The sequence below is a fragment of the Equus asinus genome, chromosome 24 (genome assembly GCF_041296235.1).
Source record: "Equus asinus isolate D_3611 breed Donkey chromosome 24, EquAss-T2T_v2, whole genome shotgun sequence".
Lineage (NCBI taxonomy): Eukaryota > Metazoa > Chordata > Mammalia > Perissodactyla > Equidae > Equus > Equus asinus.
Window position 1 is genome coordinate 36,560,403 of NC_091813.1, and position 27,695 is coordinate 36,588,097.

General features: G+C 36.0%; 1 protein-coding gene across 2 annotated transcripts; it reads right to left on the reverse strand.

Annotated features, from left to right (window-relative positions):
* Window positions 1-3: 3 nt before the first annotated feature.
* On the reverse strand, window positions 4-27,169 carry CCNC (cyclin C). Of its 2 annotated transcripts, none has more exons than XM_014841090.3 (12): window positions 26,802-27,169; window positions 20,582-20,688; window positions 19,612-19,696; window positions 19,380-19,449; window positions 16,442-16,493; window positions 9,238-9,293; window positions 8,407-8,442; window positions 7,643-7,734; window positions 6,946-7,013; window positions 3,737-3,816; window positions 2,698-2,816; window positions 4-1,251 (listed from the first exon to the last, which is right to left on the reverse strand). In XM_014841090.3, exons 1-12 carry the CDS (start codon window positions 26,831-26,833, stop codon window positions 1,197-1,199), a joined length of 852 nt encoding a protein of 283 aa, XP_014696576.1. In that variant the 5' UTR covers window positions 26,834-27,169; the 3' UTR covers window positions 4-1,196. The 2 variants fall into 2 exon arrangements, with proteins under 2 accessions (XP_014696576.1, XP_014696578.1); XM_014841092.3 differs by having other exon boundaries at window positions 4-1,885; window positions 26,802-27,092.
* Window positions 27,170-27,695: the final 526 nt, after the last annotated feature.

Genomic DNA, 27,695 nt, shown 5'->3' on the forward strand with positions numbered 1-27,695 from the left:
TAGTCAATAGAGCTGGAGAACTTACTTTTATTCTTGCAATTTTATACTAGGAAGTCAACATTTAATTTAATAATCCATTGTTCACAATTGATTTATAAAAAGTCTTAATCCTTAAATTGTACATCAATATCCTATGACTCCAAATTTTATTTATCACTCTCCTTCGAGTCTGAAGAAAATGATTATTAAGTTCCACAGACAGCACAGTCCCACTGACATAACATTTAGTCTTAAGTCCTACACTCATATGAGAATTAAGAATAGCCAGTATCAAACTGGCCTGAAACCTGATTGTGTTCCTGGCTCAGGATACCTGTAGTAAATTTGTAAATGCACACTAAGACACAAAAATAAACTAGGGTGTGTATGTCATATAAAAAACTTTTCACAGTAGAGTAAAAACATTAAAATGTTACCAGATTTCAACCATATTATGGTGTTTTATCCAATTTGCTTTCAAAATGTCTGATTAACTGTGAACTAAATGCAAATAACTTCATGTAAGATTTTTTCTTAAAAGTTTGCCCAGCACATCAAAATGTTATGGAATTAATATAATTTTTAAAATGTCAAAGTATGCTATACATATTGCACTTTTCTGCTAGGCTGGGCTAGTATCTTCCATGGCAAGATACCAAAGCTATTGAATAAAATACATTTTTAAATCAACAGGTACTTGATTAATTTCCCTGAAATTATCAACATCATTACCAAAATCTTCCAGGATTTTGTAAGATTTGATTCCTTAAATACAGCTTTAAAGTTTAACTTAAGGAGGGAAAAAAAAAAACCCTCATATATTTGATTTTTTATGCCCTTTTTTGGTCCTTGATTGACCAAAGAGAATTTTAAACAAATTATGCTTTATGTTTCCTGGCTTAATAAAAAGCTACAATTTATGTTCCAAATTAAGAAAAATCATACTAATCAAAAGCTATTAATTTTCAAATGTTTATGTACGTCTGTCCATAGGTCCCTTTAGAACCTTTCCAAACTTTTATAAACAGAATTTAATCAATTATGTATTAGAATCAAATTAGGTAAAGAAAAACTTCTTTTGCAAAAATAAAATCACTTCCCAATATGCTTGACAGAAACAAGCTATTCACTTTCATTTGTGTTCCATTGAAGGCATTACTGAAATCTGTCCAATGGTTTATTTCCAACTGGTCCACTATGGAATTCTTCGGAATGTTTTAAGATTGGCTGTAGCTAGAGTTCTGACTTCCATTTGGACCCTGCTCTCCTTCACTGTTCAAGTGGGGAAGAAAGAGATTTTACACTAATTAAAAGACTCATTTTCACACCCTGATAAGCCTACTAATCTTTAAAGTTAGTTATTCTGTGGTACAACTGTATAAAACAAAGACATTCCTGATTCTAAGGCACAGATGTGGAAAAATTAAAATCCAGAAGACTAACATTTGTTTTTATGTTTTTATTCTCGTGTAACTTAATGCCCTCACACATGACAAGCATTCTGGAAGTTAGTGTTCATATACACTCAAAAAATTTAAATTGGGGTATGGGATTTCATTGTCATTACAGGTATCACTCAACATAGAGATTAGAGCTTCTTCTGAGCAAATTTCCTATGAAATTAAATCTTACATATAAAACCTTATTGCTTCTAATTATGAAAGTCAAGAAGTGTTCTTCCAAAAAAAAAATTACTGTTCAAATGCATAATAAAATCATATGTAAATACAGCAAACCTTTATAAGCCAGAAAGAAATATGGTAATTTTCTGGAAAATGCTGAATATTTAAAATAACTAAAACTGAAAATACCAGTAACTGTGGCAACAGGATTATTGCCTTATCTTGTCCATCATCATCTTGCAGCTTCAGGCCCTGCCACTAGTGAAGAATCACTCAGGGAATTTCTGCAAAAAATGCATCCAAAGGCAGCTGTTTGAATGACTGCCTTAAACAGCTCCTTGAATAAGTATTAATTTTTTCCAAACGGTAACATTAACTTATCAGATCTACAAATCTATCTTAATACTATATAACAATTATTTTTCTTGATAAATGATTAAGATGGGTAGCATTTATTTCCCTTCTGACTTTTTCTCCTTACCCCAAAAGATCTGATGTACAGTGAGAACCGAGAACCACTGAACTAAATAGATCTTATTAAAAAAAGAAAAACAAAAAACATAACAACAAAAAACACCTGTTTAGCACAAATGATTCCTATTTAGCAAAATTAGGTTACTGTATGCCATGGATCTTCAGGTCACTCAAAAGTCAAAATTCTTTATTTATTTTTATAATATCAGATCAATCATCTTCTAAGTTTTTAAAAACTGCTACTGAAATTTATAAAACAGGATAATAGCCGTAATGAAAAAAGATAAACTGACATGGCACTACTCCAGAACTCTTTATCCCTGAATTTCAGATGAACTCGTCTAGTTCTGTTGTTTAAGTTTATGTACAGGATATAGCCATATGTTGAGGGATACCTGTAATGGACCTGCTGTTGCATTAGAAAGAGTTACTAAATAGGTGACCAGATTAATGTATTTTTTTAAATGAGATATTCTCAATCTTTCAAGTTACAAATTAAAAAAAATTAACATGTCATGAAGTTTTAGAAGAAACTTTAAGAAACATAATCTACAGAAAAATATGGTAACGGGTATGAAATATATAATTAAATGAAATCAATCAATTAAAGTCTACAAAGTACCTGTTTGGAGGAGGTTTTGGTTTCGGCATCTTACTAAGAATAGTTGCCATCTCTTTTCTCTCATCAAAATTCTTCCACTGCTCATATAGTTTTAAAATAACCCTGATTATTTCCAAAATCTAGAAGAAAATATTTGAAAAGTTCTCAGTGGCAATGTCAAACAACATATAGAATATAAAGAACACACATCATGTACTAGGCATCCCTCAGCAAACAGTGAAAAGACAGTCTCTCTCCTTCAGGTTAGATTAGACAATCCTGATGAACGTGAGAGCAGTATTTTTACCATCCTGCTATGTTGGCTTTTCCTCCAAGCCTCCCAACCTTTAATGTGTATAGCCTGTCTGTCCTTATCCATCTCTACAGTTGGTTTCCTTCTGTTCGCCTATATTGTAACCAAAACTACTAAAATAGGGAGGTACTAGGAACAGAGATCTAAATTACAAAGGAGTATGCCACTATAAAGCCAATTCCTCTGATAGCAATTGTTTCAAACAATTTAATGAGAGGTAGTACACAAAAGACATTGTTTTGATTCTCTGTTAACTTCTCTACACGAGTTAAGGTGCTCAAACACTGGCAGCTACAAATCTGTCATATCCAGTTTCCAAATTAGCCCTTTCTTCCTCATCTGAGTAGACTTAACCTTGGACTGATTCTAATGCTATCAACATTTCAGCAGAAAAGGTAGAAAAAAGGGCAAAAACCACTTTGCCAGGATAGGCTGTGTTACAGAAGTTTACAGTAGTATTTCAGTAGTCACTAGGGAGCTTTTAAAATAATCCTGGGAAGTAGGGGCTGCTTTACAACCAATCAAGCCAAAAATTTACCATTCTGTTTAAGCCTAACCCCAAAAGAGAAAATAACCTAAATAGTCAACATCAACTCTTCTCACCAAACATGTTCCTCAATTTTTTTTTTTAACAAAAATCTTCTAAGCCTGATGGACATAGTAAGATTTTAGGCTCATGATAAGTAAATATGACATTAACTTTAAAATGTTCAACTAACATTCAACTAACAGAATTTTAAAGAATACCTTCTCCATATCCACAGAAAGCTCAGCAAACCACTGTCTGGCATCTTTCTGCTGTACAACACAGGCTACATGTAGGCAAGCTGGAAAGAAAATGAGACAAAGGCCCATGTTTAACTGAAAACATAGAATGTACAAACTCAGAAATAAAGATACGATCATCAATTAAAATTTTCATGGTATTTTCCAATATCTTTTAAAAAATTATATGGATGCATATCATAGTTCCATTGACCATCCCATCAATTTAATCTGATATAGACAGAAAAAATTACTGGACTTATTAATAGGTTCTTGACATCTCCTGCTCCTCACTGTGTGCTAGTCATGGTGCAGTTGCCTTGAGAGTCAGGGTGTGTTAGAGAGGAAAAAATCTAATGAGGAAATTAGAGCAGAGAAATGACCCTGAACAGCAGTACACAGTAGAGATCAAAATGTACCCAGAAGTCAGTGTGACCAAAAAACCCCCCAAAACCCAAAAAAACACACAAAAACAACAACAGCCAATCAATACACGGATAAATTTCAATACTATGTTTTCATATTTCAGTTAAAAGCAGTGATACCTCGGGGCTGGCCCCGTGGCCGAGTGGTTAAGTTCGCGCGCTCCGCTGCAGGCAGCCCAGTGTTTCGTTGGTTCGAATCCTGGGCGCGGACATGGCACTGCTCATCAGACCACGCTGAGGCAGCGTCCCACATGCCACAACTAGAAGAACCCACAACGAAGAATATACAACTATGTACCGGGGGGCTTTGGGGAGAAAAAGGAAATAATAAAAAAAAATCTTAAAAAAAAAAAAAAAAATGGTTGTACCATAGTATATATTAAAAAAAAAAAAAAAAGCAGTGATACCTCTGCTTTTTAAAGTTATTAGCACATGATCAAGTTAGGTGAGAATTGGGCAGCCTAGTACAGAGTTCAGTGTTGTAATGAAACAGTTTCGTAAAAAAAGTAATGCACTGTATATACTATAATTATATACATTATAAACTAACAAAGATAATAAAAGAGCCCAAAGACAACAATCTATGTTATAATTTTGCCTAATATAATTCCTACTGAGCAGCCTGGCTCCCCTGATCTCATGCCAGCTTGTTAAATTATATTCCCTGATCTGGTTACCCATATGACTTTGCTAAGGATGACATTCTAGGCAAACAGCAACTCAAATGTGAACTGACACACTGGTTGCCCCTGGTCAAACAAAGCTATAGAGTAGGGTGTAGGTCCAGGAGGGATTGAGAGGCCAAAGAACTGAAATTATAACAGCTTAATTAAAACACAGTGGAAGATGCCATGACAGGGGCATACATAAAGTAAACTGGAAACAAAGGAGACATCCTAAACCCAGATCGAGGTGATGTAGGGAGTTTGGGGGTGAGGAGGGTGTCACTAAAGAGGTGATATCTGAGCCAAGTCTTAAAAAAGGTGAGAGTGGGAGCAGAGAATGGTGTGTATTTAAATGGTAAAGAGCAGCTGTGGATTTTATCCAGAAATTGGGAGGAACACTGAAAGACTTTATTTGGGGGACAAATTCTGCTTTTTAAAAAGTTCTTTCTAGCTCAGGGTTTCTCAACCTTGGTACTACTGACATTGTGGGCTGGATAATTCTTAGAGACTGCCTGGTACACTGTAGGATGCTTAGCAGTACCCCTGGCTTCTACCCACTAGGTGCCAGTGGCACCCCACTCCAGTTGTGACAAGACATTGCCAAACATCTCCCGGGGAGCAAAATTATCCCTGGTTGAGAACCACCAGCCTAGCTCAAGTGTGGAGGAAAGACTGGCTCTCTGAAAAGAGGGATGCTGGAGGCCAATTAGCCAGAAAGAAGACTGCTACAGTAACCTGGATGGAAATGAGAAGATGGCTATGAGACTACTAAAGGGACAACTGAGAGGAAGGGACAATAGGTATTGGTTACCAACTAGATGTAGGTATTGAGGGAGATAAAGAGCCTAACTGCTGGGTTTCCAAAAAAGGTAATTAATTAATGCTATTCACCAAGCTAGCAAAGACATTAAAAGGAGCATATTTTGGGGCAAAGTGATGAGTTCAGTCCGGCTCATGAGTCTAAGGAGCCAGAGAGATGCCAAGTGGAGCTATCTAAAAGGCAGATGGGTATAAAGAACTGCTCTGGAGCAAGATGTTGGTTAAAGAAAGAAATTTAAATGCTTCAGTACCGAAGAGATAGCAGAAGCCACAGGCCTCAGTGAGACTACCCAGGAAGAACAAAGATAGCAGGGACAGCAAAGATGTGGCACACGGCCTGCTATTACCTCCTTCCTACCTATGCAGAGCCCAACATTCTTTCTCACTGAACCCAGATGCCACTTCAGAATCCTTCCAAATACAGTGCTTTTAGGGAGCCTCCAGTACTACAAAAGTACAGGTATAACCTATTTACCACCCTGATGTAAGAAGGCTGAGAAACATTAACATTGAAGCAATAACTGAAAAAAAAAGAGAAACCAATGAAAATAACTGTGGACTGGTAAAAGAATTTGTGGAAAAATTAAGAGGACACAGTCATAGAAATCAATAGAAGAAAGAAAGGGAACAAACTAACAAGTGCCTAACATACGACAGGCATTATTTGGTGCTCTACAAGATGTTTAATTCTTGTAACAACTCTGTATGGAGTTATTAGTACCCCCCGAATTTCACAATTAAGGAAACAAACTCAGAAGGTTAAATAATTTTCCCACAATTGTAAAGGAAGCAAAGGTTAAACCCAGGACTGACTGCAAAGACTGTGTTCTAAGCCATTACAGTACTGCATTCCACAGATAGCAGAATGGTAGCTAACTTGTTCCACAAGACATTAAGGACCACAGAGGCTCCTTTATCCAACCTCTGGGGACCTAACTGGGCTCAGGAAATGAAAGACAGGCCCAGTTAAGTTACAACTAACATTAGCAGGCTTACTTCTGAACTTTTCCCCCTAAACGAACAAAAATGTTCTATTCAGACATTGGTTAAAATTATTTTAAACAATTTAAAAAAAAAAACTTACCAAAAAAGGGGGTTGGGGGGACAATAATCCTGATTTGTGACAGTTGCAGTTCATATTATTGAAAGTTCACATGCAAGGATTAGTCTATTACTTCATGAAACATAAAAACATAAAGTACAATAGGGTGAAATTTCTTTTAGGATGACCTAAATAGGTTCATAACAAATTAACTAATAAAGGTACACCACACTTACATACCTAAAGCTATCATGAAAGGAGGATACAGTAGGCAAAGATCCGTTCTGTAGGTATCATTCACTATCCTCCTATAGAAATGTAAATCATATTATTACTGAAAGCAGAACTATCTCATAGGGTTGTACACTTCCCCCCAGAGAGGGCCAGATTTCCCATCTTTGTACACATTTCTTTTTTATATTACTGAAGCACAGACATAAAGGAGAAAACATCAAGGGAAAAAGATGGATACATGAACGTGACAATGAATAAGCATATTTTAACGAATAAAATTACAGCTAAATATATGTTGTTTTAAAACCTCAATAAATTATAAAACAAACATTTTTCTAACTTTTCAAAAACTAGAAAATCAGATAGGAAATTATACAATGACTATTAATATGTATGTTGAATATCACCAAAAAGTATTCTGATGAGTTTAAAGATAACATCTTAATTTTTATGTAAACAGCCTATTTTTAATAAGAATCAAATTTTAATGGAAATAGTCATCAAATAGATAATTTAAAGATCCTTATCATTTTAGCATTTATACCAATATAGTTATTAAAATTCAACAAGCAGATATTTTGCTCAACATAAAATATCTTGGGGCACTAGTTTTATTACTTTAAAAATACTAAACTTCATATTTAGTTGTCAACCTTCCTAGCTAATAACATGTTACACTATGAATAACTTCTGTTCTAATTACCATGCAAGGGGAAGCAACATGTCTTCTTGGCCCATGTCCTGCACATACTGGAGCAAAGGTCTATAAGGATGATACACTATCAAGCAACAATCCTAGAAACAGTTTAAAAAATGTGTATGTATAAAAACAGATTTATTACAACACAAAAACCTTATCATTACCCAACTGATTTATAATTGTGTATTTCAAAATGTATTTCTCTAACTCATGCTTGCTTCCCTCTTATTCTCTTAAGCAAGCAGTATGGCAGCCCTAACTCTACTATAATAGTGAAGGCAGTGCTCTCTCTGGAATATACCTTGATAAATCGGTTGGCAGTCAGTCAGCATCCATTCCCTTAGAGACTCAAAGTGTCACATCTGCAACACACTGAAACCTCTTATTAGCCTACAAATCCGTATTTCCCAATGGAGGAGCAGAATTCTGCCAAAGACATAATCTATCTTTAAATAACACCACACACATACACAAATTGTGCAAATAATTTACAGTGGTTTAATGGCCTGACTGGTTTGCTTGTAATCCTTTTATTATAGATACTATAGAACAGAAAAATGTTCCCATCCTACGTAGGACATACAAACTATTTTACAGGTTCTGGGAGGATACAAGTGATGATGCGACTAGGTAATAGGACTTCACCATCATGTATCACTGGACGGCTCTAAGATGCACCTCCCTACAAATAATTTCTTTAATTCCTAACTTCACTAAATTTGAAAATAAGTTGTACTCTATTAATCACAAAGAAGAAATATACTTACCATTAGTTCTAAAAGATAGAATTCACATTCTAATATCTGTTAAAAAAAGATTATAAATGTCAACACGAAACCAAATTAAATGAATCTATGTAGTCCAACATATATAGACATTATCAAAAATTTTTACTAAAATGCTTTTAAAATCAAGAAAATAAACATAGTAGCTTATATTAGAATGAACATATGCAATAAAAAATTACTTTTTAGTATTACACAACACATGCAATTATAAAGCATTTTAATCCTTAGAAGGAAAAGCCAGCCTCATATAAGCATTCTTATTATTTTATTTAAAATATCCTGTATAAACTTCAGATTTTCCAGCATATTTTCCACTCAACTAATGCAAAAAAGCAATTATCTCCATTTAAAATGTTATTTTTGTTATCAGTAAATCAGTAAAAGGAAAGAATACTGAAAATTAAATAAAAAATTACAATTTAAATTTCAAACATGGTTTTCACACTATTCCATTATAGTAGTTCTCAATCCCAGCTGCACATTAGCATTATCCGGCAGCTTTTAGGAACCACCAATGCCTGAGCCTCAAGGCTGAAAATTCTGATTTAGCTGGTCTGGAGAGGCCCTGACATCAGTATTACTAAAAAGTTCCCAAGGTGATTTAACGGTCACACAGTGGTGATAACCACTGCTATGAAGTATTTTTTTAAATGGTAGAAGCAAGTTCGCTTTAATTTAGAACTAAAGTCTATATTCTTGTACTATTTGAAAGTGCCATTTCTAGGAGAGTATTCAGTCTATTCTAACATAAAATGGAGCTAGTTCACAGACGGCTTTGACAAGCAGTTTTATTTTATACAATATACTTACATGGTTCATCCTATAAGGAAATTCCTTTGGAAAGGCATATGAAAATCTAGTTTTTACTGCAGAAAACAAAAAACACCTTAAACTGAGAAAACGGGAAGTAAATTAACCCAAAATTTCTTTAACACAGTATGGAATATTAGAGGTAGGGCTAAATCATTTTTAGTACAAACTTGGGAGATGCTTAGGGACCCAGCTTTTTTCGTTTTCAGGCGAGGGGAAAGAATGAGTGGCAGGAAGCCCCAGGCTCCCATCTATATTACAATTAGCTTCAATTATAGATTTAACATATTAAGAAAGGATTCTGCTACTTAAAAAATAAATAAGAAGATTGGAGAAAAATCACTGGCTTTTATCATCTCTAAAATTTTTCTAGCTCTAAAATGGCATTGTTCCATTCTTCAGTAATTTAACTCAGAAGGCATACAGGTTGGATATGTGTTCACAAACATATATATAAATATCGGAAGGCTAATACAACCAAAAAATGTTAACAGTGGTTATCTCCGAGATTTAAGGATTTTTACTAATCTGTGCTTTCTAAACTTTTTCAATAAATATGTAATTTTGGGGGCCAGCCCCTGGCGTAGTGGCTAAGTTCACTGTGCTCCGCTTTGGCAGCCTGGGTTAGTGGGTTTGGAGCCCAAGCACAGACCTACACCATTAGTCAGCCATGCTGTGGTGGCGAGCCACCTACAAAATAGAGGAAGACTGGTAGAGACCTTAGCTCAGGGTGAATCTTCCTCAGCAACAACAAAAAAATAGCTATTTCTTTATCAAAAGATGTTTTAATAAAACCATGAATATACATGCACAGGTCTCTACAACTTTTTTCATCCCACACACAAACACATACATACAGTTACTACTCTTCTTAGTCACTAAAAAAGTACAAATGAAGAAACTTAAATATCAATCCTCCATCTCCTAAAAATAGTATGATTGTATACATTTAAGCACTATTTGAGAAAACTGTATTCAGGTCATATGATTCAACATTTCATTCAAGCAAATGGCTACTGACAGGTTCTAGAGGATCAGTTCTGCAATCCCTTCCAATTGTACAAAGCCCAAGTGACCTCACCAAGATTAAAAAGAATTTCATTTATTCTATGTACTGTATTTTCAAGAAGTTTTCTTTTGTAAATTGAGTATCCTAACAGCTAATTTAGATAGGTAACATCTGCCAAGATTTGAAACGTAAACCATTTAAACTTGATATTAGGAAATTTCTGCTTAATCTTTCCTTTCCTCTCTCCTTTAGTGAATTTGAAAATGTTACCTATTAAGATTTCTGAGTTTTACAAATCTTTTTGATGTACACAAGATGTAAAGTGTACAAGTAAAACAGCTACTGATTTAATGGTAACCAATCAACAAGGAACAGTTATCTGTACATAAAACAAACCTACACCCCTAACCCCTGGACCTTGCCACCTAACCTACTGAAATTAGATTTACCTGATGCTGTCAACTTCCTTCCTACTCCATGATAAAATCACTCTGTATTTTGATTTTCTATCTTCTAATTATTTTCTTCTGACTTGGAGGAAAATGCATCCTTCTCTATTGCTACCCCTACCACTGGGCATTTGCTTTCATCTATTCAATTGATAGTTCCTGTCTTTTTCTTTTTCGCACCATTAACCATTCCTCCTCCAATAAATCTGTTCCATCACTTACTAATATGCTCAAATGTCCCTTAAAAACAAAAACAAAGCCCCTACCAAGTTATATTCCTCTGCCTTTTTTAAGTAGACTTTATTTTTTAGAACAGTTTTAAATTTACAAAAAACTGAGAAGATAACACAGAGTTCCCATATACTCCTTGTTATGGATTGAATGTTGTGTCCTCCAAAATTTGTCAGTTGAACCCCATGTGATGGTGTTTGGAAGTGGGGTCTTTGGGAGTTAATTAGGTTTATATGAGGTCATGAAGGTGGAGCCCCCATGATGGGATTAGTGTCCACATAAGAGGAAGAGAAACCAGAGATCTCTCTCTCTCTCTCTCTGCCATGGGAGAACTCAATGTGAGGAGGTGGCTGTCTGCAAGCCGGGAAACAAATCATGGCCGATCAAAGCAGGCACTTTCATCTTGGACTTCCCAACCTCCAGAACTGTGAGAAATAAATGTCTGTTGCTTAAGATACCCAGTCTACGGTATTTTGTTATAGGAACTCAAGCAGACTAAGATACCCACTTACCCAGTTTCCCCTGTTATTAACATCTTATGTGAGTATGGTGCATTTGCTATACTTAATGAACCAATACAGATACATTATTATTAACTAAAGTCTATAGTTTATTTAGATCTCCTTAGCTTTTAATCTAATGTCCTCTTTCTGTTTCAGGCTCTTCCAGGATACCACATTACATTTACTTGTCATATCTCCTTAGATTCCACTTAGCTGTGACAGTTTTCCGGACATTCCTTGTTTTTAATGACTTTGATCATTTTTAGCAGTACTGGGTCAAGTATTTTATAGGTTAACCTTCTACTGGAATTTGTCTGATATTTATCTAATGATGAGACTGGGGTTTTGGGTTTTTGGAAGAAAGACCACAGAGGTAAAGCATGACTTCATTATATCACATCAAAGATACATACTATTTTTTTTATTGAGTTAATGATAGGTTACAATCTTGTGAAATTTCAGTTGTACATTAATGTTTGTCATTCGTGTTGTAGGTGCACCACTTCACCCTTTGTGCCCACCCCCCACCCCACCTTTCCCCTGGTATCCACTAAACTGTTCTTAGTCCATGTTTTTAAATTCCTCCTATGAGTGGAGTCATACACAGATTATCCTTCTCTAGCTGGCTTATTTCACTTAACATAATTCCCTCAAGGTCCATCCATGTTATTGCAAATGGAATGATTTTGTTCTGTTTTGCAGCTGAGTAGTATTCCATTGTATATATGTACCACATCTTCTTTATCCATTCGTCTGTTGATGGGCACTTAGGTTGCTTCCATGTCTTGGCTATTGTAAATAATGCTGCAATGAACATTGGGGTGCATAGGACTTTTGGGATTGCTGACTTCAAGCTCTTTGGATAAATACCCAGTAGTGGGATGGCAGGATCGTATGGTAGTTCTATTTTTAATTTTTTGAGGAATCTCCATACTGTTTTCCATAGTGGCTGCAGCAGTTTGCATTCCCACCAGCAGTGTATGAGGGTTCCTTTTTCTCCACAACCTCTCCAACATTTGCTACTATTAGTTTTAGATATTTTTGTCATTCTAATGGGTGTAAGGTGATATCTTAGTGTAGTTTTGATTTGCATTTCCCTGATGATCAGCGATGATGAGCAAAAGACACATACTATTAACATGACTTATCACTGTTGATATTGACCTCAATTACCTGGCTGAGGTAGTGTTCATCAGGTTTCTGCACTGTAAAGTTATTCCCGCCCCCCTTTCATAATGTACACATTAAAAGGAAGTCACTATGCACAGCTTACACCTAAGGGCAACTTATGCTTCCCCTACTTAAGGGTGAAGTTAGCTACATAAATTATTTTAAATTCTTCTGCATGGAGATTTGTGTCTTCTCTCTCACTTATTTATTCCATCATTTATTTATATCAGTATGGACTCATGGATATTTATTTTATCCTTTGGGTTATAATCCAATACTTTTTTAACTTCGTTGCTAAAACTCTTCCAACTTTGGCCATTGAGAGCTCTTTCAGTTGGCTCCCGTGTCCGTCTGACATATCCCCATCACCACGTGAGCACTTCCTTCCTTATTGGCACTTCCTTATTGGCTCCAGGTCCACCTTGTATATTTCCTGCCTCAGTCCTAGCATCAGCCATTTCTCCAAGAAACTCTAGTTCCTTTGACTAGAGAATGGTATTAGAAACAAAGATTAAATTTAATTCTTCTCAGAACCCACTTATTCTCCTCTTCTGGTACTACCTTCACCCCCTCAATGCCCAGGCATGAAACTTCAAAAATCATTTGTGACTCTTCTTAAATCCTTTCTTTTCAAAGGTCCTGTTGATCCTATCATTCAAATATAGCTTATTTGTTCTCCTTGCAGGCTGCCAAAACATTACTTTAAGCCTTCATTAGTGCTCACCTGGATTAAGTCAAGAACTTCAAAAGAACTCAGCTTTGATTTCTCACAGCACCCTGTGGTGACAGCACTCACTACAGTTTGTAGTTTACATAAAACCATTTCCGAGGGTGTTTTTTTTGGTTGTTTTTAAATCGTGGTAAAAATACACATTACATAAAATTTGCCATCTTTAACCATTTTTAAGTATACAGTTCAGTAGTCTGAAGTACATTCACACTGTTGTGCAACCATCACCACAGTCCATCTCCAGAACTCTTCTCATCTGGCAAAACTGAAACTCTATACCAATTAAACAGTAACACCCCATTTCCCCCTCCCTCTAGCCCCTAGCAGCCACCATTCTGCTTTCTATCTCTATTAATTTGATTACACTAGGTACCTCATATAAGTGGCTCATATAGTATTTATCTTTTCATGACTGGCTTATTTCATTTACCGTAACATCCTCAAGGTTCATCCATGTTGTAACACGTGAAAAATGTCAGAATTTCTCTGTCTACTTCAACTCACTCTCCTCCAATTCATCTTCCATAATTCTGCCAGATTCACCTTCCTAATGCACAATTCTGGCATCGTGCTCATGCTGAAAAATAAAGCTTTCAAAGGTACCACCACTGTCAACAGAACGAATGGCAGATTCCTCACTGAAGGCCCTCTATTATCCAGCTTCAGCCAGGGAGGGCTTCTTCCCACTGTTTCCTTACCCACCATTCACTGAGTGTAAATCCTTCGCTTTCCCTATTTTTAACCAAACTATTCAATGTTCCTAGACTGTCTTTCCTCTGCACTTCCCCAGGTTCAAATTCTATCTTTCTTCACCAAATTCTATTTAAGCCTTTCTAGACTCACCTGACAAATAATCTTTTCCCACTCAAAATATTCACTGCATTCTCTGTAACTCTCTGATACAACTTATTTTCTTTTGTGTTCATATTTGCATATGCATGTCTTATTTTCTTGTCTTTAAATTCCTGTGTTTATCTTTGTACCCACCACTGCACCCAGTATGGTGTTCTCCAGTGATAATGATGCTGTTGTTGATGATGATGATAGCTGCCACTAAAATTTAGAATATTATGGACTGAAACGTGTGTGTGTCCCCCAACACCCCCCCCCCCGGCTAATTCATATGCTAAAGCCCTAACCCACAATGTTACTGTATTTAGAACCAGGGCCTTTAAAGAAGTAATTAAGATTAAACGAGGTCATAAGGGTAGGGCCCTAATTCTATAGGACAGGTGTCCTTATAAGGGGAAGAGACACTAGGGGTATCCACGTACAGGGAAGGGGCCATGTGAGGATACAGCATGAAGGCAACCATCTGCAAGCCAGGGAGAGAGGATTCAGGAGAAACTAATTTGCTGACACCTTGATCTTGGACTTCCAGCTTCCAAAACTGAGAAAATTAATTTCTGTTGTTTAAACGACCCAGTCTCTGGCATTTTGTCACAGCAGCCCTAGCAAACTAACACACTGAGCAAACACTGTTGTAAGAGCTTTATCAATTTTAACTCATGTGATCCTCACAACTGCCTTATGACATATATTATTAATAGCCTCATCTTGCAGATGAGGAAACTGAGTCATAGAGGTTATATTTTGCTCAACATAGGAAGCACTGGAGCTGAAATCTGAAACCTAAGCTGTCTGGGCCTATATAATACACTATACAATTTATGAAATAACTTTAAACCTCTGCATGAAAGATATAAATAAACAAACCTTAGTAATAGGTTATTTTACATTTTTTTTTTAAAGATTGGTAGCTGAGCTAACAACTGTTGCCAATACTTTTTTTTTCTGCTTTTTTCTCTCCAAATCCCCCCAATATATAGTTGTATATTTTTTTAGTTGTGGGTCCTTCTAGTTGTGGGATGTGGGATGCCACCTCAACACGGCCTGATGAGCGGTGCCCTGTCTGCGACCAGGATCCGAACTGGTGAAACCCTGGGCCTCCAAAGCAAAGCATGAGAACTTAACCACTTGGCCACAGAGCCGGCCCCCTATTTTACATTTAAAAATACACACCTTCTAAAAAATTTGGAAAACAGACTAATGTAAGAAGAAAACAGGGCACCTACAACCTACTACTCAGAGATGAGCACTGCTAAAGTTCTGGTAGATTTCCTTCCAGTCTTTTTTCAATTTTTTAAGAATTCGATTTTTCAGAGGGCAATTCAATACTTTACTAATGTGATACATTTGGTATATTAAAGTCCATGGCAAAACTGATTACTACTCTTCTATCCTTAAAAGAGTAAGATATGACATGGAAAAGATTGAATTAGATTATTACACTCTTCTCAGAAAGGGAAATGATCCCAAAATATGAAAATCAGTCATGCTTACAGACTTAAAACGTCTCTTCTGTGTAAAATCACAGAAGTAAAAAAATTAATCTGAATTATCTTCTGTTAGCTGATGGCTTTTTGCTTAACCTATGAAGATGGAGCACAGCATAATGTTAATACCTGTGTACAGTATTTTATAACTGTTACTTTACAATGTTATTTCCTTTAATGTCATGACTCACAGGCAGCTAAACTCCATTTTTCAGATAAAGAACTAAGGCCAAAAGGTAAAGCAACTTGCTCAAGGTTATGAAAGTGCTGCTTAAAGACAGAACTGGGGCTAAGAATCAGCTCTACTAACTAGTCAGCATTTTTTTCTACACCGTGTTTTTCAGTATTGAGGGAAAATACATAATTCCCATCAGACATACATTACAGTTGCTAAAGAAACAGCTTACTCCACCCTCAAGAATGACACAATGTCTAGCCATTGGGAAGCAATAAATTCTAATAAAATACGGAAATGAATTTTTTTCTTTACCCTTATTATAAAATTAAGAGTCTCTGAGTTGTTTTTGGATCAACAGTTACTATCCATTTTCAACATTAAAAACCATGCCTTAGAGATAATACTTTCAGTGGTTTAAAAAAATTTTTTATTTTAACTTTATTTTTCGCCATAATACACTAGCCATAAAGGTGTCCTCAGGAGATTTAATAAACCCAGCTAATCTCTCAGAGGTCTCAAAAACTGAAAAACATCTATGTCCTATGGAGCTTTCTTTAGAAGTACAACCTTAAAGCAGGATATACTTTTTTGCACTTACATACAGAAGTAGCAGCAGAAATCAATCTTGTATTTGAGACTACTCCAAATTCCTAGAGAAAGAAAAGTAGATGCGATCAGGTACGTATTACCCCAACGAACCTAAGGGGATCTGAGGTCTATTCAAAACAGAGTATTTCCTATGTTCCCCCCATGTTTATAGTCTGTCCATCTCCACCTACTTGAGGTATGAAGTACTGAAATCTCTAAATACATTACCTGTCCCTAAAATTACTACAATTTAAGACAAATGTCTAAATAATTTTATAATTTAATATCAAAAGATACCAAATTAGAAACCAAGCCCTAAAGGAACAGTGCCAGTTTTCTGTACTCAAATTAGTTTCCAAGAAGATTTTTAGATTCTATACTTACTTGCAAGAATAAATATTAAGTATGCTTCCTATTCAGTTGAATCTGGACTGACAAACAGGTACGCCATGCCATTTAGTAATAAAACAATTGAATCATTGAAGAAGATAAACTTTAATATCACCAAAAGAACTCAAAAGACCATTTAAATTAGTATTCTTTTCAGAACAGAGAGACAAAATGATACAGTATAAGACTTCCAATGTCTGTTCCCATTTCCTCTTCGAACTTAATATACCATCATTATAAAGACAACTAAAATTTATCAGGTGATGTGCATGTACTGTCTCATTTAATTTGATTAACCTCATACAATTCCTAAAACCTTCATGCCATTTTAAAACAGAAAAATCAAGAACTGGTTCCTTATCCAACAAAAGAAACTAAAGTAAATCTAGTATATTCAAATACCTTCAACCTACATCCCTATCCTGTTTGTGGGGGGCAAGTATATGTGTATATATATTTATATTTAAACCTCAAACCATAATAACTGAAACTAAAAATTAAACGCCTGAGACATCTTACATGCCATTTCTATACAATTCCCACACAACTGGACAAACACAGAAAGAGTTGGTCATAGTTAGAGATAAAAATAAATAATGCTATAACTAAATATGAAAGAATACACTTTTTTCCCAGGAATAATTCTTTATCCAAAATTCTTTTTTTTTGAGAAAGATTAGCCCTGAGCTAACATCTGCTGCTAATCCTCCTCTTTTTGCTGAGGAAGACTGGCCCTGAGCTAACATCCGTGCCCATCTTCCTCTACTTTATATGTGGGACGCCTACCACAACATGGCTTGCTGAGTGGTGCCATGTCCACACCAGGGATCCGAACCAGTGAACCCTGGGTCACCAAAGCAGAACATGCGAACTTAACCGATGCGAGACCAGGTCGGCCCCTATCCAAAATTCTTAAAGTGAAAACTTTCACTCAGTAAATTACAAAACAGGGTTCTACTCAGTAAATCATATAACAAAAGACATTTAACAAACAAGACAAATTAAAAGCCCAAGTTAATATCAAGAGTAGAAGACTACAAAGATTTTGTTTTGGTTTCCCATACTGGTTGTGCTTAAGATACATAAAATTACATGATAATATTTGGGAAAACCCACTCCAATATATAGGCCCTTTATAAACACTTTCTCTTCCATTAAAGAACTTAAAAACAACGACAGAGCTGGATCTGCCTCCTTAAACTACCACTTAAAATTAGAAAACCTTAAACCTCTAGAAAGCTTTTCTTAATATTATTCTACTACAGTCAACTCTCGTTTTAGGTAATAGTTGGGAAAGATGTCGTGGATAATCCTAAACAACGGCTAAAACAAAACTGTATCAAAACATGTAACAAATGGAATGTAAACTTACTAGGTTAAGAATACGTTCAATATTCAAGAATATAATTACTATTCTAAAGACATCATCCAAAAATTGAAACATAACATAAAGGTTTCATAACACTAAAGATTACATTGATTAGTTATGGAAACCAGCCAGCATCTGCTATAATTGTCTGAATTTTAACTGAGCTCTCTCAAAAATACTGAAAAGGTAAATAAGCTTAGGAGAGATTTGGTCTCAGCTGCAAGTTCCCATCTCTCTTCTCTCTCCCTCACCTAATTTTTCTTCCCTCACTACCCAAAATAGTTCTTTTCAGAACCTATGTAGCCATAGCCAGCCCTAATCCCTGCCTTCCCCCTTGCTTTCCCTACGGCTTGGTAGGAAAGCCAATCATCAGGAGGCAGGGAGGGACGACAACAGGACATAGAAACCATATGGAGGAGAAGAGCGACATTCTCAGGTTATAGTAGACAAGCCATGGTACTTATAGAAGACTACTTAGTACCAAACAATAAACGTCTTAGAAGCAGCAGAGCAAAGCAGTTGAGAACATGGGATTAGAAGTTAGACCTGGGGTTCAAATACTGGCTCTGCCACTTACCAGCTCTATGATCTTAGGCAAGTGTCTTAATTTCTCTGTGCCTTAGTTTCCTCCTTTATAAAATGTGAATACTGAGCCAGCCCTGATAGCCTAGCGCTTAGTTTGGCGTGCTCTGCTTTGGTGGCCAAGGTTCGGTTCCCAGGCATGGAATCATACCACTTGTTTGTCAGTAGCCATGCTGTGGCTGCGGTTCACATATAAGAACTAGAAGGACTTACAACTAGAATACACAACTATGTACTGGGGCTTTGGGGAGGGAAAAAAAAAGAGAGAGGAAGATTAGCAACAGATGTTAGCTCAGGGTAAATCTTTCCCAGCAAAAAAAAAAAAGAATGTTCCTACTGTATATCCCATAGTTTGTTATGAGGATTAAGTCAGTTCTTCTTGTAAAAGGACTAAGAATAGCTCTTGGTACTCAATATGTGCTAGATAAGTGTTTGCTAAATGAATATATAAAATAAAGATATGCATATATTTGATTTTGTATAAATTTCAATATTTTGCACAAATCATCATCTGTTATTATTTTTACACAGGTAATGTCAAAACTGGGGCAGATTAACCAATGTGCATTGACTATACTTTGATGAAGAACAGAAAATTATTTCATACCTCCACTTTGGATGCCAAAAACACACATGTAGGAGCCATTAATACAGGATCTATACTTTTCAGAGAATATCTAAAATATGATAAAACAAAGGTAAATGTCATTCATATAGAAACACATGGAACAAAACATGATAACTATGGCAAACACATGATTCATTTATACTAAAATTCATCAACATCAGGTAAGAATTTCAAACAGGTATAACATAGTCCCAAAATAAAACAGCCCTACCTGGCATAGAATCTCTTGAAATAGACTGTAGCAGTGGCAATAACTTGTTGTCTTAATTTAAGATGTTCACCTAATGCTTGGATAACTAAAAGGAAAATAATAAAGTTTTTAAATATATCTTCTGGTATCATTATAATATTAACACTCAACAATAACTTCCATGTGGTTAAATCATGACTATATTCATTTCTAACAAAGAGAAAAACTTACACATGCTGTAAAGCTCTACTTGGATCACAGTGGTCCAGTAAGAGAATTTGCAAATTTGTTAAAAAATATATAGGTTCACATAAACAACAACAAAGAGAAATTGCCCTATAGCAAAAATTATTCTTGCATTAAGGAGGCTGAATGATAGGTATTTCCCCTGTATCTTATAAGTATTTTCAATGCTTTTCATACTATCTTTAGAATGAGTAAGAATAAAAAGAAAATATCAGACACCTATCAAACTTGTTATAATTATTGCTTTATAAAGTTTATTTTAAAAATCCATAGGAATCCTCAAAGCAAGAGAGAAGCAGGACTGCAGAAGAGTGAACCGAGGGTTAGAAAGATCATGTGACAAAGCTCCATGTGGGACAGCAAGGATCTGCTGACTCTAAATCCCCTTTCCTCCAAAGCAAACCTGTAAGACAGGACTGACCAATGCAGGATGTCAACCCAAAGAATCATTTTTCCTCAAAGCCTTTGCTTTAACCGATCTTAAACTGGGTTTAATAATGCATTACAAAGGCTTGAGGAGATAATTAACGCTTTAAAGTTGCCTTGAGTGTCTCTGACATAAGATTCACCAAATATTTTATTTAGATCACTAAAACAGAAAGATAAATGATATAAGTTGTAAAAAGAATACATGTTTAAGTGAAAATATTAAGTAGGGACTAAAAGAGTTCATCACAAATCAGTACAAAAAATTTTTAATTCAGAGGTAAGCAACCATAACATTTCAATTAAAAAAAAGGTTTACCATTTGTAAAAAATATTTGTAATTTCCAATATTCTTCTTCTGAGAGAAACTTTAAGTCCTTTTGGCGTTCCTTTAACAGATCTTGTTTATCCAAAATCCATTGCAAACTAGAAGAAGCAAAGATTTTAAGACATGCTATAGAAAATCAACTAACAAAGTAACAGAAAACATCCTAAGATTGAACAGATTAACATCCTCAAAAGTAAAAATTACAAGAAGTAACCCTGAAAGACAGTATTTTTCACATTTCATGAAACTCTGACAGAGACTGATCTCACTAACAAATGTAAATATGCGCTGAAAAAGATTCTGCTGTAATCTTTTCTCTTCCTTCTCAGTCTCTCCCTTTCTCACTTACTAGTGTATACTATATTTCATTGATTCTAAGACTCTAATATCATGATGCATCTTACAGAGAACTGATTGGTGGTTACCAGAGGGAAAGGGGGCTGGGGAACAGCGGGGTGGGGGGCAGCCAGGGAAAGGGGCACATGTGTATGGTGATGGATGGAAACTAGACTTTTGGTAGTGAACATGATGCAGTCTATATAAAGGCTGAAACATAATAATGTACACCTGAAATTTACAATGTTATAAATCAATGTGACCTCAATAAAATAATTTTTTTATTTGTTTAATGTTCAATTTATGAAGCTCATGAATCTAATACCCAAAACTGAAAACCAATTTTTCTTGGGGCCTTTAAACATTGACTACAAATTTATTAACCATATCGTTTTAAACAATTTAAACTAACTCCATTTATATATTTGAATGATCCCTTTCAACACTTCAAAACCTTAATTTATAAACATATAAAACAAAAATTACAGAACTTACTTCTACAGTTTCACTTAAATCTACTCTAAAGCATCAATATCATGGGTTTAATGCCTTTCTTATTTCTGTAATTGTTTTTCTGTGCTTGCTTTGATATACCCTCGGGGTTTTAGTATTACTATTTTTATTCCTTTCCTTGCGTCACAAAATTCTTAGCAGATCCCAAAGAAAAGATTACCTTATCAGAACAGCCTAGATCGATGTGACCTCAATAAAATAATTTTTTAAAAAAATTTAACAATTGTTGCCAATCCTTTTTTTCCTTCTTCTCTCCAAAGTCCCCCAGTACATAGTTGTATATTCTAGTTGTGAGTGCCTCTGGTTGTGCTATGTGGGACACCACCTTTGCATGGCCTGACGAGCAGTGCTATGTCTGTGCCCAGGATCCGAACCAGCAAAACTCTGGGCCACCGAAGCAGAATAAGGGAACTTAAGCACTCTGCCATGGGGGCGGGGTGGGGGGAGGCCTGCCTTAGCAATTTAGTTGACAGTATGTTTACTCTTTCTTGGTTATATATAAAATAACAGTGAAATTATTTGGCACAAATTGATGGTACCTTAGATTTGATGAAGCATATCTTTTCCCAGTTGTTCATAACTGGAGCATTTAATTTCCCTACTTCATAAATTCCAATCATGTTAAAAGCTGTTTCAGAATTTCTAACACTGCCTCCTCCTCCTACCTAGTCTCGTCTATTTTTAACCAGAGATATGAAATTGACATGACCCCAAAAAACTATTCTGCGCCATGCTTTTGTCACTCAGTATGTACTGGAAGTCTTTTTATGTCAACAAACTTTTTATTCAGCATCTTTTTAAATTGCTGCACAGCATTATGAATGGATCATTATTTATTTGTTAAACCCTACTGAGAGGCATGTAGGTTATCATTTTTTCACCATTACAAGTAATGCTTTAATGAATATTTTTGCATTCATTCTTGTATATTTGAGTAATAACATATTTGGAATAATTTCCTAGAAGTGGAACTGATGGATCAGTTTTGCTGATAACTTTGATATACACTGTCAGTTTGTCTTCCATAAAAGTCAAACCACTTTCCATTCCTATTAACAGTACATGAATCTATCTTAAAATATTTAACTTTATGGGTTACTGCCAATCTTTTATATACTTTACAACTTAAAGGCAAAGTAGTATCTGTGTGTGTTTCTATTGTGTTTTTAATTCTGAGGTTAAACATTTTTCCATGCCTTCATTGACCAAATACAGTTCTTCTTTAGTACACTATAATTCTAATATGACCATTTTTCTAATGGGATGGTCATCTTTTAATGATTAAGAGATTCTTCTGATCTAAAATTTGTATCTATGGATTATAAATCATTTCTCTGTCAAATATACTGCAAACATTTCCCAAGTTTAGCATGATCTCTCAATATTTAATTTGTAATACAGAAATCTGAATCACTTATTTACTCAAATCTACGCATATTTTACTTTGATTTTATGCTTGTCACACATGGGAAGGCCTTCCCTGACACAAAATGATAAAAAAAAAACCATCCCCTTGTTTTCTAATACCTACGCTTCAAGCTTTGTTTTTTCAATTTGATCCATCTGGAACTTATTTTGGTACAGGATGTAAAGCAGGGATCCAGCTAAATTTTTTGTCAAATGGTTATCCAAATGTTGCCCAAGTATTTCCTGATGGATAATTCTATCATTATATTTGGATCTTCTTTATAATTTAACTTTTTTTCTTATTCCTATGCCATGACATTTTAAAACATATAAAATTAAGTAATTAAAATCTGGTATGGAAAATACCCACTTGCTACTATTCTTCAGAAAATTTCTGGCTCTTCTGTTACAATTATTATTCTAAGACCTAAACTTTAGAATCATTACGTCAAGTCCCAAAACAAGAAATCCATTCAAAATTTTGTTGGGATTGCATTAAATTTAAAGATCAGGGGCCAGCCCCATGGTGTAGTGGTTAAGACCAGCAAACTCGACTTCAGCAGCCCAGGTTTGCAGGTTCATATCTCGGGCGGGGAGCTACACCACTAGTCAAACCATGTTGTGGCAGAGACTCACATACAAAATAGAGGAAGACTGGCACAGATGTTAGCTCAGGGACAATCTTTCTCAAACAAAAAAGAAAAAAAAAATTTAAAGATCAATATAGGAAGAAATACTACCTTTACAATACCAGAATTCAAACTTCATTTATTAAAGTCTATCTTCCACTACAGAATTTAAAATTTTCTTCCATTAGTTTCCATACATTTCTTAAGTTTATTCTTGAGTATTATTTCCTATTGCAATTGTAAATTATATTTTTCTATCAATCATTTAAAAGAAAGCTTTCTATTTCTACATTTTGTAACTGGTCACCTTTTTAAACCTTTATTACCTCTACTAATTTTTCAATTAACTGAATTTTCTAGTTAATTTAATCTCCACATATTGATAATTTTGTCATTCTTTTTATGTCTCATTCTCCTATCAATTGCACTGAGCAGCATAGTCAGAACAATGTTAAAGAGGCACCCTAATTTTCCTAATGTTTCACCAGCAAATACTTCTTGTTGATGCTTTGATTTGTTTTTATTATGTCAAGGAAGTATCCTATTTCTGTTTTAGTAAGAGCTTTAGTCAACAGATGTTGAATTTTATTAGATGTCTTTTTGGTGTCTTCATTGTTTATTAATAGATTTCCCAATATTGACTATACTTCTGCAATAAAACTACCATCATTTTTTATACTTTTAATATAATGCTGGACTCCATTTGGTAATACTTTATGATGTTTGCATCAATATTCAAAAGCAAGACTGTTTTTAGTGCTACCTGCGCTAGATTTTATCAGCTTTATCATGGCTTCGTAAAGCGAACTGGAAAGCTTTCTTTCCCTCTGTGTGAACTGTAACAATGTAAATAGTAGATTCGCTTGGAAAGTGGGAAAAAATTTACCCATGAAATAACATAGGCTTAGAGCATTTTTTAAGGAGTAGCTCTATGGTAACTTTCTTAATTTGTTCTGGCTTTCAAATTTATTACCATGGAAATAACCCAAAGGTACATCTGGGTTTATTTACTTTTCTCATTCCAAATTTTGTATTTTTGTATCACTCTTTTTTACCTTGATTCAACTAGCAGTAGTTTCATCTACTGTCTGCTTTTCCCCTCCAAAGAATCAGCTCTTTATAACTTCTATTTTTTTCCTTTTAATACATTAATATCAGTGTTATTTTATTGTCGCTCTTTCTGTTTTTCTTAGGGTTATTTCACTGTTTCCTTTTTAATATTCAAGTAGAATATTTGATTTATTTTTATTCTTTCTCATTTATTTAAGATGTTAATTTTCTTATAAATTTGGCTTTGGCTACAATTCCATAGATATGGATATATACTGACCTCGTTATGTTATTTCCTAGATATTATATAACTGTATTTTCAGTTACCTCTTTGATACAATAAAGCATCCAGAATTGGTTTCGTAGTTTTTATTTTTGTTACCTGTTCATTAATTCACTCAACCAACGCCCTTCTAGTTTTACTCCATCATGGTCAAAGAATGAGTTGTGTTCTACTTCAACTTTATCTGGAAAATATTGTGATTCACTCTGTTCCAGAATTATTATTAATTTCATCTCTACAGTCATTTTATGCTTTTAAAAAGATAAATTTCATGTAGTATGGAGCATAAACCAAGAAGACACAAATACTGCATTTCAAGTATAAGATCACACTGATTGTAGGATTCATTTCATGTGCTACTAAGAAAAAAATTGCCACGCTGACTTCAGAAATGTTAAAATGTGCAACTTAAAGCCATGAAATACAGCATGTTTCATGTCAATTTTCTCCTTTCACCAAAATCACTTAAAACAATATCTTTCATAATCTTTTTGTTTTGCTTTTCCAGAATTGATTGTCTTGTCTTTCATACTTGTTACCTTTGACAGAGCATGGATTCCATGATCCTCAAGGGATCTGAGTGGGGCAAAGTGGTCCCTACCTCCAGGACTATTTGAATTGGGTGGCAAGGCGAGTTTCAAAAAAAACATTTAGTATTATAATAACTTTATACTAGAAAAGTGAAAAAACCATTGTTTTTATAAAGTGGATCCTGCCTCCCTTTTGATAAGCCTTTTCATTAAGCCTGTAGTAAATGAAAGCATAATGAGAACGCTTATCAAAAGGCGGGCAGGATTTTTCTTTTACAAAGTTGAAAACAGCTATAACTTCTGACAGTGAACAGCTAGCTACCTGTTAATTCTCTCAGCTTCTTTCAAAGTTTATCAGCATATCTCTTATCCACTACCTAAAGTGTATTTTAATCTTGCCTGAGCAAATATTTCAGAGTGAACACAGTGTAAAACAAAAATATCACCAGAAAGCTTCCATAGCATTTCCTCTCCACAGAATCACTTTATAGTAAAAGGCAAACCTGCTTTTCTAAAAATAGGTTTCCAAGCCCACTGGGTTTTTTTTTTTCGTGCAACGGGCTACAAAAAAGATGAACAGAAATTCATCTTCACAGAACCAAAATTTAAGTTAGCTACTAATGCTCTCACTGAAAATTATTTACACTAAAGTATCATCTTCATCGGATTGTTCATCTTTCACCTGTCCAGTGGAAAGCCTAGGCAAAGTTCAACTAGTGCTTGCTTAAACAAATATATTTAGGGGAAAATGTTTTTAATATCACTCTAGCTCTTCCATGGTCACTGACAAAAAAGCTTATTCATGAAAAACGTTCAAGAAATCGGCAAAGTCACCGGAAAATACTCTTTTAAGATAAAACATAAGGCAGAGACTAACAAAATGGATACACTCGGAGAGCACCTGCCCTATACCTTACCAACATAAAACCCCATCTGGGCATAAGGTAGTGGCAAACAGCGGTCAGTGAGCAGAAACAAGCCTGACTCCCTCCTCTCCTCGGAATAACATCAAATCCACTCAACATACAGGGTGAATGACAAAGGACTACGATGCCGATCCAGACGAGACCCCAGGCAAAAGAGAACCACAACTGTCCCGAAGAGCCAGCCTCACAGTCCGGAGCTGTGGCACCCTTCCCATACCTGTGCCCATCCCATCCCTCCACCCCCCTCCAGGCCTAGCTAATCCGAAGTTAAACTCCCGAACCTTCCTTCCTCGCAGACGGAGCCCTCTGCCCTGACCCTTCCCGCTCACGGATCCTTCCCCCATAAACTCGGCCAGGGGGGCTGAGAGGGAAACTGCCAGAGAAAAGCGCATCCCGCTTCCGGCCGCCGCCGCCTCCCGAGAGACCCCGCGGCGCTCGGACAGGGGCCGGGATCCAGGCCAAGGGGAGTCGCAGGCCCCGTCCTCACCGCCCCGCAAAGAGCCAGCCCCGGGCGAGAAGACGGAAGATCACACTTACTAATGGGAGCTCTGCCAAAAGTTCCCTGCCATGGAACACAGCCTGCCCTGATAAAAAAGCACCAGCCGGCGGAGTGGCCCGCGGAGCGACCATAGACCCAGCCCGCCCGGTAACCGCGCTCCTCGATCTGATCTGCTCGGCTCCGCTCCGCCGCGGCGACGGTAAGAGGAAGAGGATGGCACCGTATTCTCCTTGACGCCGGCCGGCAACACTCTACTGCGTAAACCCGTTCCTACGGAGAAAAGTTCCGCCCTCCCCGCGCCCTCCCCGCCTCCCGCGGTAGGAAAGGAAGCCGGAGGGGCGGAGACAGCTTGTGGGCGCACTGAGCTAGGAGACGAAAACTGGTGCTCCCGAAAACTCGCCGCGGTCGGGAGGCTCTCGCGAGAGCTACGCGCAGATGGCCGCCTAGAGGCCGCCCGTTTCGGGCCCCTGTGGGCAGGGCTGTCTCGTGGAGTGGGGATGAAATGGGAGAAGCAGCTTTATTCGTGGTTTTGTTATTCCATCTTTCAGGCCTCCACAGCAGTACTATGGCATTGAATTAAAGTACAAGGTTTTCTGACTTCAGTTCTTTCTCCTGCAATTGGAAAGAAAAATAAAGATTATTTTGGCCTCAAGGACCTACCAAAACCTACCGGCACCAACGGAATACGTTCTGAATGGGATTCTTTTGGAGTGAAGCATAAACTTTTAGAGCAGCAGGGTTTTCTTTTAATGCCAGAGAACCATCAGTTTTGCAAAACAGCTAGAAACATTTTCTTTATTACATGTATATGTGTGTGTATACATACACACACGTATATGTTCGCGTAAATGTACTAAATAGGAACATACAGCCAAAATGCAATAGTTTAATTTTACGACGTGAAATAATCTGTATTTCCTCTTTCTGTTATC